Source organism: Oncorhynchus keta, chromosome 34 (assembly GCF_023373465.1).
Source record: "Oncorhynchus keta strain PuntledgeMale-10-30-2019 chromosome 34, Oket_V2, whole genome shotgun sequence".
In the NCBI taxonomy this organism is placed as follows: Eukaryota; Metazoa; Chordata; class Actinopteri; order Salmoniformes; family Salmonidae; genus Oncorhynchus; species Oncorhynchus keta.
This window is the reverse complement of record NC_068454.1, coordinates 8,233,651-8,249,616: the sequence shown is the minus strand read 5'-3', so window position 1 is coordinate 8,249,616 and position 15,966 is coordinate 8,233,651. Positions and strand designations below refer to the sequence as shown.

General features: G+C 43.4%; 1 protein-coding gene across 1 annotated transcript in view; it reads right to left on the bottom strand.

The window, feature by feature from the left end:
* LOC118366579 (FERM and PDZ domain-containing protein 4-like) overlaps nt 1–15,966 on the bottom strand; it is a 78,012-nt gene that overhangs the window by 48,925 nt on the left and 13,121 nt on the right. The window contains exon 2 of the mRNA XM_052492933.1: nt 377–490. Within this exon, the coding sequence (XP_052348893.1) occupies nt 377–490 (114 nt within the window). The remainder of the gene's footprint in view (nt 1–376; nt 491–15,966) is intronic.

Sequence of the window (15,966 nt, the reverse complement as noted above, 5' to 3'; positions counted from 1 at the left end):
TCTTTTCCTCTCATATTCTCTCCTCTTTTCCTCTCCCCCTCTCCTATTTCCTTTCCTCTCCTCTTTTCCTCTCATATTCTCTCCTCTTTTCCTCTCCCCCTCTCCTATTTCCTTTCCTCTCCTCTTTTCCTCTCCCCCTCTCCTATTTCCTTTCCTCTCCTCTTTTCCTCTCATATTCTCTCCTCTATTCCTCTCCTCTTTTCCTCTCATATTCTCTCCTCTATTCCTCTCCTCTTTTCCTCTCATATTCTCTCCTCTATTCCTCTCCTCTTTTCATCTCTGCTATTTTCCTCTCCTTTTTTTCCTCTTCTCTTTTCTTCTCCTATTTTCCTCTCCTCTCCACTTGTCTCCTCCCCTCCCATCTTAGCTCACTTACTTGATGTAGAAGTCTCTGCCGTCTCTATTGGTGGCCATGTCCCATCCATTGGGGGGTCCATGTGCAGTGCTGCAGGTGCCAGGCGGCAGCCAGCCTGATGACTTGGTCCTATGGCTGTAGAGGAGGAGAAAGAGGAGGTCAGCCATATCAGACTTACAGTAGTGTCATCGCCTTGCTCCTCCATTGGAGGGCTCTGTATAGCTCTGCTTTGACATGATCGGTTGACGGTAGGTAGGTGTGGGAGTTCAATATATAAACACAAACGTATTTCCTTGACAACAGCTCTGCTCTGTTCCGCAAAGCGCAAGTATGAAGGCCTTGACTTCTGTGGAGGCCGCATCGCAGTAAATGCTGTACGGCCACATGCAGAGCCTTTTAGAGTAATGACAAATTCCTATACGCCGAGTCAATATTCACGTAATAAGAAAGAATTGCCCTGGACTTCGCTCACAAATTGGGAAAACATTATTTCCAATTGACCCCTAATTGTAAAAGAGACAACTTTGTTGTCTATTTTTGTTGTACAGAAATCACAAAAAAATGCTGAAAAGATTCTGGTCTATTCAATGTACCAGGTGAAAATACCCAACCTACGTTTTACAATGCTCCCACGTAGGGAAATAGAGTCTGTGAGAAGAGCCCTGTGGCTTCAGGCTATTTGGCGTGGGAGAGTGGGAAATCTGGGGACCCAGTGTCCAAATAGGCTACACATACGTCGCTAAGTGTGTGGAAAACATCTCATCACAGGTGACAAATGTAACTTGTTTAGTCTGTTTGTAACTACTTGTAGCTTTAGAGTTTGTTTGTTTGTGTTGTTGGTCTTGGCTAGCTTATTGTTATGGTCGGTAGCTGGCTAGCACTCACATGGCTGCAAGCAGTCATGAGAAAGGGCGTGAGGGAAGCCCTACATTACATTTTTTCTTAAGTTACGTTTACATTAATCTTTAGACATGTTATACTTTTCTTAATTAAATGTAGGTTTATAATTGCAGTCAACAAGAAAATTGCATTTGAAAAGGGTGACGTTTTTGCTGTGAGCCAATGGAAGTTGTTTCTAATAGCGACTGGGAGTGTAGGCTGCATCGGAAATGGTACCCTATTCCCCATACGCTCTTAGACAAAAAGGGTTCCAAAGGGGTTATTCAGCTGTCCCCATAGGGCCCTGTCTGGTTTAATGTACAACCCTCTGTAGAAAGGGAACCACTCTTGAACCAAAATGGGTAGTTCCCTTCTAGATTCATTATAGCACCTTTTTTTCCCCCCAATAGTGTATAGTGCACAAATGTACAGAAAATTCAAATTTGTGCAGATTGATAAACTGCATTACAACAGCACATAGGTCTATTCTTCATATATACTGAACAACAATATAAATGCAACATGCAACAATTTTTTAAAGATTTGACTGAGTTACATATAAGGGAATCAGTCAATTTAAATAAATAAGGCCCTAATCTATGGATTTCACATGACTGGGCAGGGGCGCAGCCTGGGAGGGCATAGGTCCACCCACTGGGGAACCAGGCCCAGCAAATCAGAATGAGTTTTTCCCCACAAACGGTTTTATTACGGACAGAAACACTCTTCAGTTTCATCAGCTGTTCAGGTGGCTGGTCTCAGATGATCCCGCAGGTGAAGAAGCCGGATGTGGAGGTCCTGGGCTGGCGTGATTACACTTGGTCTGTGATTGTGAGGCTGGGTAGACATACTGCCAAATTCTCTAAAACAATGTTGGAGGTGGCTTATGGTAGAGAAATGAATATTACATTCTCTGGCAACAGCTCTGGTGGACATTACTGCAGTCAGCATACCAATTGCAAGCTCCTTCGAAACTTGAGACAATTGTGTAATTGTGTTGTGACAAAACTGCACATTTTAGAGTGGTCTTTTTATTGTCCCCAGCACAAGGTGCACCTGTGTAAAAAAATCATGCTGTTTAATCAGTTACTTGATATGTGTAAGATGCCTCACTAGGATGAGGTGGAGGCAAGAGTCAGGAGCAGGAGAGCACTGAGGTCCAAATAGAACATGTTTATTTGGAAGTCCCAAAACTCAACAAAACTGGTCGGGAAACAAACCCAACGAAGGCGCCCAACAAAACAGGAATTCGAAGTGACAACAGGAGGAAAAACAATCTACTCCTAAATAAATCACAACGGCTCAAACGACCGTGAGAATAGCCTGTGGCGCAATCTAGCACACGCACCAAACAAACACAGAAACAATCCCGCACAAAATACCAGCAGGCAACGAGGTTAATAAACCCACAGAAATGAACTCAATAGAACACAGGTGTAAGAAACAGACAGAACCAAACAAAAAAGAAAAATGGATCGGTGGTCGCTAGTAGGCCGGCGACGACGACCGCCGTGCGCCACCCGAGCAGGAAGTGGAGCCACCCGAGCAGGAAGTGGAGCCACCCGAGCAGGAAGTGGAGCCACCCGAGCAGGAAGGGGAGCCACCCGAGCAGGAAGGGGAGCCACCCGAGCAGGAAGGGGAGCCACCCGAGCAGGAAGGGGAGCCACCCGAGCAGGAAGTGGAGCCACCCGAGCAGGAAGGGGAGCCACCCGAGCAGGAAGGGGAGCCACCCGAGCAGGAAGTGGAGCCACCCGAGCAGGAAGGGGAGCCACCCGAGCAGGAAGGGGAGCCACCCTCGGTGGAAGTTCTGACAATATTCCACACCTGACAGGTGGATAGATTATTTTGGCAAAGGAGAAATGCTCACTGAAAGGGATGTAAACAAATTTGTGCACAACATTTGAGAGAAATAAGCTTTTTGTGCGTATGGAACATTTCTGGGATCTTTTATTTCAGCTCATGAAACATGGGACCAACACTTTACATGTTGGGTTTATATTTTTGTTCAGTATACAATCCTAGTAGTCTGTCAAATTAAATCTTATCACATCTAACTCCATTTTACACGGCATGAGTCATCACGGCATAGTCTGAGGCAGTCCATCTCGGGTGACTACATGTCCCAGTAGGGCTGGCATATGGCCAAAATCTCAAATCACGATATAGGTCATTTCATATCCCGATAACGATACATATCACGATATACTGTAGCACATTTTCTGTAAATTCGGTTTTCGTGTCAGACTTTTCATTCCCAAGCCATGTCCCGTCTTTTAGGTACGGTCTCCGTGTGTCACGTCCACTCCCTTCCATGTTTGTTAGTGTTGCTCTTTTCCTTCCACACATGAACGCAACCAAACAATGATGACCTGCATTTTAGCAACAAATTAAAACACCAGTAATTTAAAAAAAAGGTTGATTTGTCCCATATTTCACTCAGACATTCCCACGTCTCTTTTGCAGTCACGTTGCGCTTATGACAACAGGCCTGTAATTTTCATCATAGGTACACTTCAACTATGACAGACAAAATTAGGAAAAGAAATCCAGAATATCACATTGTAGGATTTTTAATGAATTTATTTGCAAATTATGGTGGAAAATAAGTATTTGGTCAATAACAAAAGTTTATCTCAATACTTTGTTATATACCCTTTGTTGGCAATGACAGAGGTGAAATGTTTTCTGTAGGTCTTCACAAGGTTTTCACACACTGTTGCTGGTATTTTGGCCCATTCCTCTATGCAGATCTCCTCTAGAGCAGTGATGTTTTGGGGCTGTTGCTGGGCAACACGGACTTTCAACTCCCCCCAAAGATTTTCTATGGGGTTGAGATCTGGAGACTGGCTAGGCCACTCCAGGACCTTGATATGCTTCTTACGAAGCCAGTCCTTCGTTGCCCGGGCGGTGTGTTTGGGATCATTGTCATGCTGAAAGACCCAGCCACATTTCATCTTCAATGCCCTTGCTGATGGAAGGAGGTTTTCACTCAAAGTCTCACGATTCATGGCCCCATTCATTCTTTCCTTTACACGGATCAGTCGACCTGGTCACTTTGCAGAAAAACAGCCCCAAAGCATGATGTTTCCACCCCCATGCTACACAGTAGGTATGGTGTTCTTTGGATGCAACTCAGCATTCTTTGTCCTCCAAACACGACGAGTTGAGTTTTTACCAAAAAGTTCAATTTTGGTTTCATCTGACCATATGACATTCTCCCAATCTTCTTCTGGATCATCCAAATGCTCTCTAGCAAACTTCAGACGGGCCTGGACATGTACTGGCTTAAGCAGGGGGACACGTCTGGCACTGCAGGATTTGAATCCCTGGCGGCGTAGTGTGTCACTGATGGTAGGCTTTGTTACTTTGGTCCCAGCTCTCTGCTGGTCATTCACTAGGTCCCCCCGTGTGGTTCTGGGATTTTTGCTCACCGTTCTTGTGATCATTTTGACCCCACAGGGGGAGATCTTGCGTGGAGCCCCAGTTCGAGGGAGATTATCAGTGGTCTTGTATGCCTTCCATTTCCTAATAATTGCTCCCACAGTTGATTTCTTCAAACCAAGCTGCTTACCTATTGCAGATTCAGTCTTCCCAGCCTGGTTCAGGTCTACAATTTTGTTTCTGATGTCCTTGAACAGCTCTTTGGTCTTGGCCATAGTGGAGTTTGGAGTGTGACTGTTTGAGGTTGTGGACACGTGTCTTTTATACTGATAACAAGTTCAAAGAGGTGCCATTAATACAGGTAACGAGTGGAGGACAGAGGAGCCTCTTAAAGAAGAAGTTGCAGGTCTGTGAGAGCCAGACATCTTGCTCGTTTGTAGGTGACCAAATACTTATTTTCCACCCTAATTTGCAAATAAATTCATTACAAATCCTACAATGTGTTTTTCTGGATTTTGTTTTCACATTTTGTCTGTCATAGTTTAAGTGCACCTATGATGAAAATTACAGGCCTCTCTCATATTTTTAAGTGGGAGAACTTGCACAATTGGTGGCTGACTAAATACTTTTTTGCCCCACTGTATATATTTTTTTTATGATATTTAATGCTGAAACCCTCATATTAAACACCAATAGTATTCACTAAGTTGACGGTTTATTTTAGGAGAATGTGTTACATATTTGTTATTCTATTTTAAAAACCATCTTCAATTATTTCATGTATTTGACATGTCATCAGGCCACCCAGAAAGCCAGAGATAATTACAGACATCTGTGATAATCTGAAGAGCCCAAAAGGACCACTATATATATCTTGTGATAGATTACATAAATGATAAAATCCTTGAAATATAAACAATTCTGGTAGTTTACCGGTAAACTTTGAATGTTTCCTATAAAATACCCTCACTTTGCAACCCTAATCCCAACTCATAACAAGTGGATGTCTAGTTTGAATGTCATGGACAATGTTCCTTAACCAGTATTCAGTCACTGAATGTGAATCACATTAATAATGTAATTCGAGACACATAAAAAACATCTCACTCTTGTGCTGTCAGAGGCATGAAATTGGTTTTATTTTGACATTTCAGGAGATTTATTAGAGAACAGGGAGCCCTAAGGAATTATGTGATAAGGGCAATGGCAGGAATAGTTTATCAGGGAGCAAACAGAAACCCATGTCTTAATTGCCACTTTTTTTGGAAATAATGAATGGAAGTACTGAATGAGCCAAGAAGAAACTGTCTTTCCTGTAGAATCTGTCTTGTATTTTGTCTACCAATTGAAGATTATGAAAACCCAACAGTCCAAAACTAAATAGCAAAGTCACCAAACACTCTAATCCTCACGTTGCCACGACACTTAACTCAAGTCATTAAACATAACACTTGTGTCACATCTAACAGGGTGATGGGAACTCAGACTCGGTATTCACGTAATAATAAGGAATATATTCGCTCTATTTTTGTTAAGAATTCCTCATGCAGATTCTCAATTTGGTGTTTGTCCCATTTTGTGAATTCTTGGTTGGTGAGCGGACCCTATAGACATGACTCTTTCTACTTTTGGTCTCTCTCTCTGTCTCCCTCCCTCCCTTTCTTTCTGTGTGTCTCTCCATATTTGAACAATGATGTGTGATGATATGAACACTGTGGCAGTAAGTTATGTCACATCAAAGGCATCTCTGCTGTTTAACAGGCCTGTTTAACAGGCCTCTCTTCACATTCATTATTCAAAGCCTTTCTTCCTTTCACTCTTTATTTCTCCCCAGTTACCAACCCGGCTTAATGTCAGTGTGTTTTGTGTATTAAATTAAAGGGGCGTCTATTGGAAATAACATCTGTAGCCTACTCTGTAACCTATAGAACAGCATAGCAGTAGGATAGACTGGGCTCCAAACAGGGCCATGCAATCTGATTTCCTCCAGTAAAATGGTGTGTTTGAGAGGTATTAGCGTTTCCACATGCTGTGGATTTATTGGAGCCACAGTGCATTAACAGAACGCAGCAGGTTCCCCTGGCTGTGTATTCAGGCCATATTTTCAACACAGCTGAGTTAATATGTATAGGACTGCATCCGACCAGAGGTCAAATCAAATCAGTATCAAATCAAACAAGTGACATGCTTACTTACAAGCCCTTAACCAACAGTGCAGTTCAAGAAGAGTTAAGAAAATATTAACCAAATAAACTAAAGTACAAATTATAAAAGTAACACAATAACATAACAATAACGAGGCTATATACAGGGGGTACTGGTACCGAGTCAGTGTGCTGGGGTACAGGTTAGAGGTCATTTGTACATGTAATTGCATTATCTTTTTCGATATTTGTTGTTTGTTAGAATTGTATTGCATACTGAGTTATGGTGTTTGCTTTATTTAGTAAATACTGTACATTCTTCCTCAGCAGTGAGTATTTTGTGGTATGCCTATCCTAACCTATTTTTTTTACTATACAACATGAATTAGGGGTATTTAGAGGACTATATACAGTAGGTAGAGAACATTGAACAAGTCTATGTCAAAAAACTATTTCTGACAAAAATGCAGATAGAGGCTCTCCGATGGCAGCAATGGCAATCCTCCGGAAGCCTTTGCTATTTATAAATGGAGCGTGATTCTACTCACAGATTCAAAAGATATGCCTTCAAAATACCATTCTGAATGGAAGGAAAGCTGTATAAAATCCTCTCTCAGCCTATTGCAGACAGTCTGAGCACTGATGGAGGGATGGTGGGTCCCTGGTGTAACTCAGGAAGTTGTTGTTGCCATCCTGCACCTGTCCCGCAGGTGTGATGTTCGGATGTACCGATCCTGTGCAGGTGTTGTTACACGTGGTCTGCCACTGCAAGGACGAGCAGCTGTCCGTCCTGTCTCCGTGTAGCGCTGTCTTAGATGTCTCACAGTACAGACATTGCAATTTATTGCCCCGGCCACATCTGCAGTCCTCGTGCCTTAGGCATGCTGCAGATGAGCAGGGGCCCTGGGCATCTTTCTTATGGTGTTTTTCAGAGTAAGTAGAAAGGCCTCTTTAGTGTCCTACGTTTTTATAACTGTGACCTTAATTGCCTAACGTCTGTAAGCTGTTAGTGTCTTAACGACCCTTCCTTAGGTGCATGTTCATGAATTGTTTATGGTTCATTGAACAAGCATGGAAAACAGTGTTTTAACCCTTTACAATGAAGATCTGTGAAGTTATTTAGATTTTTAAGAATTATCTTTGAAAGACAGGGTCCTGCGTTTTTAAGATAACTGTCTAAGATGTGCCAAAAAACATTTTCTCCAGCTCATGGCCCAAGCTAGGAATTTGGTTAGCTAATTTTCTAGCTAAATATCTGGGCATTTGGATTGGAAAGGATTTAACATTTCAAAAACGTAATGATGAGCCAGTTTAAAAGTGAAGATTTAAAGAGGGCAGATTGTACAGTCAACTTCCCTGCCAGTTCTTGACTACGGTGACACCATTTACCTGAATTCAGCAGCCATTAAAAAGTCTTAAACCTTTAGAACATATCAAATCAAAGTGTATTTGTCACGTGCAACATCACCAAATACAACAGGTGTAGTAGACCTTGTCAGTGAAATGCTTTCTTACAAGCCCTTAACCAACAGTGCAATTTTTACGTAAAAAATAAGTATTATGTAAACAATAAATAATTAAAGAAAAAAAAAACAGTAAAATAACAGTAGTGAGGCTATATACAGGTGGTACCTGTCCAGAGTCAATGTGCAGGGGCACCGGTTAGTCGGTCTAATTGAGGTAATATGTATGTACATGTAGGTACGGCTAAAGTGACTATGCATAGATTATAAACAGAGAGTAGCAGCAGCATAAAAGAGGGTTTGGCAGGGGGTGGAGGGAAACAATGCAAATAGTTTGAGTAGCCATTTGGTTACCTGTTCAGGAGTCTTATGGCTGGGGGTAAAAACTGTTGAGAAGAATTTTGGTCCAAGACTTGGCGTTCTGGTACCGTTTGCTGTGCGGTAGCAGAGAAAACAGTCTATGATATGGGTGGATGGGGTCTTACATTTTTTTAGGGCCTTCCTCCTGACACCCCCTGGTGTAGAGGTCCTGGATGGCAGGCATCTTAGCCCCAGTGATGTACTGGGCCGTATGCACTACCCTCTGTAGTGCCTTGCAGTCGGAGGCCGAGCAGTTGCCGTACCAGGCAGTAATGCAACCAGTCCCCATACCAGGCGTAGATGCAACCAGTCAGGATGCTGTCAATGTTGCAGCTGTAGAACCTTTTGAGGATCAGAGGACCCATGCCAAATCTTTTTAGTTTCCTGAGGGGTAATAGGCTTTGTCGTGCCCGCTTCACGACTGTCTTGGTGTGTTTGGACCATTATAGTTTGTTGGTGATGTGGACTCCAAGGAACTTGAAGCTCTCAACCTGCTCCACTGCAGCCCCATCGATTAGAATGGGGTTGTTCTCGGTCCTCCTTTTCCTGTAGTCCACAATCATCAGCATTGTCTTGAGCACGTTGAGGGAGAGGTTGTTGTCCTGCAACCACACGGCCACGTCTCTGACCTTCCCCCTATAGGTTGTCTCATCATTGTCGGTGATCAGGCTGTTGTGTCGTCTGCAAACTTAATGATGGTGTTGAAGTCATGCCTGGCCATGCAGTCGTGGGTGAAGAGGGTATACAGGAGGGAACTGAGCACACACCCCTGAGGGGCTTCAGTGTTGAGGATCAGCGTGGCAGATGTGTTCCAACCTACCCTCACCACTTGGGGGCGGCACATCAGGAAGTCCAGGAAACAGTTGCAGAGGGAGGTGTTTAGTCCCAGGATCCTTAGCTTAGTGATTAGCTTTAAAGGCACTATGGTGTTGGAAGCTGAGCTGTAGTCAATGAATAGCATTCTCACATAGGCGTTCCTTTTGTCCAGGTGGGAAAGGGCAGTGTGAAGTGCAATAGAGATTGCATCATCTGTGGATCTGTTTGGGTGGTATGCAAATTGGAGTGGGTCTAGGGTTTCTGGGATAATGGTGTTAATGTGAGCCATTACCAGCCTTTCGAAGCACTTCATGGCTACATACGTGAGTGCTACGGGTCTGTAGTCGTTTAGGCAGGTTACCTTAGTGTTCTTGAGCAGGGGGACTATGGTGGTCTGTTTGAAACATGTTGGTATTATAGGCTCACACGTCCTGGTAATCCGTCTGGCTCAGCGGCCTTGTGAGTGTTGACCTGTTTAAAGGTCTTACTCATATCGGCTACAAAAACAAACTGTTTTTGTTAAATGTTGTGTTGTGCTGTATTTTTTATTTAATTTGACATTGTATTGGTTGCAGTTTTGTTTCATATTGCATTCACAAAGGGTACCTTTGTGAATGAGACTCTGGTCTCAATGCGTTTCCCCTGAATACAAAAACAATTTAAAATTGGTGGCTAGCTTGCAAGATCACAATGAAGGTTTCAAACTCAATGAAAACAGAGGTTATTAACTAGTGCAATTAAGGGGTGGGAGGTAGCCTAGTGGTTAGATAGTTGGGCCAGGTTGCTGGGTCGAATCCCTGAGATGAGAAGGTAAAAATGTGTTGTTCTACCCCTGAGCAAGGCAGTTAACCCACTGTTCCCCGGGACAGCAGAGACAATCAATCCCCTTCTGGATGTGCCTTTTGATATGTATAACTTTATGAGCTGGGTTGTCAGTTCTTGCATTTAGTTTATGTTTGTTTGCACTTCTTAGCATTTATCCAGCGTCCACTATGAGATCTCTGTCACGTTCTGACCTTTATTTCCTTTGTTTTGTCATTATTTAGTATGGTCAGGGTGTGAATTGGGTGGGCAGTCTATGTTTGTTTTTCTATGTTTTGGGGTATTTCTATGTTTCGGCCTAGTATGGTTCTCAATCAGAGGCAGGTGTCATTAGTTGTCTCTGATTGAGAATCATATTTAGGTAGCCTGGGTTTCACTGTGTGTTGGTGGGTGATTGTTCCTGTCTCTGTGTTTTGCACCAGATAGGGCTGTTTTTGGTTTTCCACGTTTATTGTTTTGTAGTGTTCATGTTTATCTGTTTTTATTAAACATAAATCAATATAACCACGCTGCGTTTTGGTCCTCCTCTACTTCACCACAGGAAAACCCTTACAATCTCACTAGTATTTTGTTAGTATACAGTACGTACATACGTATTTATATATATATAATTTTTTATTTATTATAGTTTGGAAAGAAATAGTGCCCCTTGTGTGCACTACCGGTAATCAAATCAAACATTATTTGTATATGTATTTATAAGACACTGAAAAGTCATAGCGCCTCTGACTACATATAGTCTAGAGACCATTGGATTCTTAGGGTTGATTGTTGTTTTGATCTGGGTCTGATGTGGGTTTGATGTGGGTTTGAACTATAAGCTATGAACAGAAATCAGACACCTTCAGAGGTCAACATACTGCTTCCTGCTCCTCTCCCACACATACATATAGACATGTAGTTGATGTGAAATGAAATCTCTTTAATAAAGTAGGCGGGGTCGTGATCTTTGTGTTTCAACTTGGATTATAATGTGGAGCCTGAAGTCCACAGACCTTCGTTGCCATGGCAACTCCCAGGAGTGCCATACTTTTATTGGTTATTACTCAACAACTGTTATGTTTCCCCGAAGGCTGACTGCTGGTGGAAAATTGCTACTCTTGAGGAGGAGGGTTTACAATTCTTGATCTTATTATTTTGGAGGGGTTATGGACTTTCTGTTTCTCTTTTTTTGTTGTTGTAATCTACAACATTGAAGGTAATGTTGGTATTTACAAAATATTGATAATGTATTATAACTGATTCGTTTGATTATGAAACATAAACCTTACTAACAAAATACATACAGTATTACTGTATATCCACTGTCTGTTTCTCAGAGCAATACCATTAGCTGAGGGATCCCCGTCCATGTATAACCACCGCCATTGTTGAGTATCAGAAACAAACCTAACGTCCAGAAACTCACTTCCTCTGACTGCTAACCTGGTCATGAATTGTTCAGCTCGGCCTGGGCCCAGCCCTCTGTTACTGCAGAGGGCCCGGGATAGAACCGTCATCATTTATTAAAGTCTACCTAGGCTCAGTTTCACTGTACAACAACTGGAGCAAACTTCCTCACCACCTCTGCTGGCTATAACACACAGGCTCAATGTTATAATGTAGCCCGGGACTACACACAAAAAATCAAGGCAGGTCCTCACCAAACATTACAGGCAACAACGTCACTTATGGGCACAAACCCAACGTCGCTGGACCAGACAGGACTGACAAAAAGTGCTCTTCACTGATGAGTCACGGTTTTGTCTCACCAGGGGTGATGGTCGGATTCGCGTTCATCGTCGAAGGAATGAGAGTTACACTGAGGCCTGTACTCTGGAGCAGGATCGATTTGGAGGTGGAGGGTCCGTCATGGTCTGGGGCGGTGTGTCACAGCATCCTCGGACTGAGCTTGTTGTCATTGCAGGCAATCTTAACTCTGTGCGTTACAGGGAAGACATCCTCCTCTCTCATGTGGTACCCTTCCTGCAGGATCATCCTGACATGACTCTCCAGCCTTACAATGCCACCAGCCATACTGCTCATTCTGTGTGTTATTTCCTGCAAGACAGGAATGTCAGTGTTCTGCCATGGCCAGTGAAGAGCCCGGATCTCAATCCCATTGAGCACGTCTGGGACCCGTTGGATCGGAGAGTGAGGGCTAGGGTCATTCCCCTCAGAAATGTCCAGGAACTTGCAGGTGCCTGGGTGGAAGAGTGGGGTAACATCTCACAGCAAGAACTGCCAAATCTGGTGCAGTCCATGAGGAAGAGATGCATTGCAGTACTTAATGCAGCTGGTGGCCACATCAGATACTGACTGTTATTTTGAGCCCTCCTTTGTTCAGGTACCCATTATTCAATTTCTGTTAGTCACATGTCTGTGGAACTTGTTCAGTTCATGTCTCAGTTGTTGAATCTTGTTATGTTTATACAAATATTTACACATGTTGCTGAAAATAAACGCAGTTGACAGTGAGAGGATGTTTCTTTTTTCTGCTGAGTTGAGTTATTATACATTGAGCTGGCCAACAGTAGTAAGTGTAACTTGATCACCTCTCTTGTGCTGCTCAGCAGTGGACATCATGTCAAGAAACTTCCGTTTGCTTTGTGCTATTTGTAAAAAAAAAAACACAATCAAATAACATCTTTATTTGTCACATGTGCCGAATACAACAGGTGTAGAAGACCTTACCGTGAAATGCTTACTTAATGTGAATCAACATAATTTCTGTGAGATTTTTCTGGAGGAGAAATGGGGAACAGTATTGAAAATCATACCGTCAGTAATAGTAAATACCCTTGTTTGCGAAAATATATGGTATACCGCCCAAGCTTAACAAACACACACACACACATAACAATTTTCTTAAATGCATTGCAAGCATTAAAATCCTCCCTCCAGAAAACACAAGTAATGTTGACCTCTGGGAGCTGTCCTGTCATTCAGTGCTGAAACAGCACATTGAACTGACTGGCAGCAACTGCTGCTGCATGTTATCCCTGCCGTCCACATCAGATTCCAAAGAAAAGAGATGGGCTCTGTTTGAAACACTAGGGTGACAGGGTACACTCTCACGGAACCATGGGGAATACCCCTGGAACTCCGCCCAGTGCTACACACTAATCTCACTGTAAATTGAACCTGTCAGTAGGTTGTGAGGGGGAAGTATTGTACATGTGTTTGGATATCTGATCTGTGGACAAACAGCAGCTGAGATGAGCGTCCCCAGGGAGGAGGAAACCGAGAGAGAGTCAGGGGGCGTTGATCTGGAGGAGGAGACAGAGCACAAGAGAGCCAGGGGGAGTTGATTTGAAGGAGGAGATGGAGAGAGAGAGCCTGGGGCAGTTGATTTGAAGGAGGAGACAGAGAGAGAGAGCCTGGGGCAGTTGATTTGAAGGAGGAGACGGAGAGAGAGAGCCTGGGGCAGTTGATTTGAAGGAGGAGACAGAGAGAGAGAGCCTGGGGCAGTTGATTTGAAGGAGGAGACAGAGAGAGAGAGCCTGGGGCAGTTGATTTGAAGGAGGAGACAGAGAGAGAGAGCCTGGGGCAGTTGATTTGAAGGAGGAGACGGAGAGAGAGAGCCTGGGGCAGTTGATTTGAAGGAGGAGACAGAGAGAGAGAGCCTGGGGCAGTTGATTTGAAGGAGGAGACGGAGAGAGAGAGCCTGGGGCAGTTGATTTGAAGGAGGAGACGGAGAGAGAGAGCCAGGGGGAGTTGATTTGAAGGAGGAGACGGAGAGAGAGAGCCTGGGGCAGTTGATTTGAAGGAGGAGACGGAGAGAGAGAGCCTGGGGCAGTTGATTTGAAGGAGGAGACAGAGAGAGAGAGAGAGAGCCTGGGGCAGTTGATTTGAAGGAGGAGACAGAGAGAGAGAGCCTGGGGCAGTTGATTTGAAGGAGGAGACAGAGAGAGAGCCTGGGGCAGTTGATTTGAAGGAGGAGACGGAGAGAGAAAGCCTGGGGCAGTTGATTTGAAGGAGGAGACAGAGAGAGAGAGCCTGCGGCAGTTGATTTGAAGGAGGAGACGGAGAGAGAAAGCCTGGGGCAGTTGATTTGAAGGAGGAGACGGAGAGAGAAAGCCTGGGGCAGTTGATTTGAAGGAGGAGACAGAGAGAGAGAGCCTGGGGCAGTTGATTTGAAGGAGGAGACGGAGAGAGAAAGCCTGGGGCAGTTGATTTGAAAGTTCAGATTGCCTAGCTGCATCCAAATGGCACCGTATTTGAGACACGGTGTAAAAGTAATGTATCCCCTCTGTTTGACCCTACAGATGGCCAATGACACTAAATACAGATAGTTTCTCTGTCTCCATTCAGTCACAAATGCATTTCACTGAAACCAATGAAAATCTTGTCTCATTTCAAGCTTCAAGTATGAACGCTACACTTGAATGCTTGACATGCAGCTGAAATGTATAACCACATTCTGTTGTGGTGAGCATAAGGTCCGTTTTATGTGCCAATCAAGGCTCGATCTATCATAGATTTGTTTTTTGCATCTCTAATGGTAACAAAATGGTGTAAACTACCTATATCACACGTGATCAGCAGGGGGAGAGAATAATTAACAACAGCAAATGAAGCCAAATCTAGACCCAAGAGTGGTATGTATATTTCACAGTTGTCTTTCACACAGTAAGGAAGAGCGGTGTTGGTATCTAGCGCTTTGCATTTGGCTTCTGCCCCTGGGCAACACCATCTATTACATATTTTAACATTATTTCAAAAGAGCTGAATATTAAATGCACCTATTTGTCTTTGTAAGTGCTGATATTGTTGCCATGGGCAGTTACTACACTATGGCAGGCGGCTCTCTCTCTCCCTACCATTTCTTTATAGGACAATTTACTTAGAGCCACATGAAACATACTTTATGTATTTCTGAGCACCTCCCAGACTTATAATACCTACTAATGGTCTAGTTACTTTAGACAGAAACTAAAAGTAGGGATGCTGGTTGGGGAGGATGGGTAGGTATTATACGCGACAGTCTAGCAATTCAAAGGTTGCATGTTTGAGTCTTGTCAGGGACAACTGTAGCATTTTAGATAACCCTTATTCTAAACGTAACCCACTTCACCTAACCTGCTACATAAATTCACCTAACCTTGGTCGTTTTAGTTCCCTTAATCGCCAACGTACATCCTCCCTATAATTCTCCTTTGGTGTTATTGCGTAACCTGGTCTCAGATAAAGACGTGCAATACTATACGTCCTCCAGCAGGTATGACAAGTTGCATCATCCAATCTTTATGCTATTGTACGACTGGGTAAGACTTATGATAGTAAACGTCTTCTAATCCGTATGACCTGGTACAAACACAATTCCGTTTATAATGTAACAAATCATACTAAATGGAGTGTCGTACATTTACCTACAGAATAATACAAATTGCATTGAGATTACATTGTTTACGTGGTCTCAAGACTAATGAACCCATCTGTCAATATCTTACTTCGTATTATTGTTGTGTGAATGTGGTTGAAATCCTTCTGGCTCTGAGTCTGAACACTGTCTACCTACAGGAGGTTGGTGGCACCTTAATTGGGGAGGACTGGCACCTTGTAATGGCTGGAACGGAATAGGTGTAAAGGTACCAACAACATCAAACGCATTGGTTTTCAGGTGTTTGATGATATTCCATTCACTCTGTTCTAGCCATTATTATGAGCCGTCCTCCAATCAGCAGCCTCCACTGCTGTCTGCCTGTTATTCAGGCCTAGCCAGAACATCATCGAATAGAGATGTTTTTCCTCCTGCAGGCGCCTG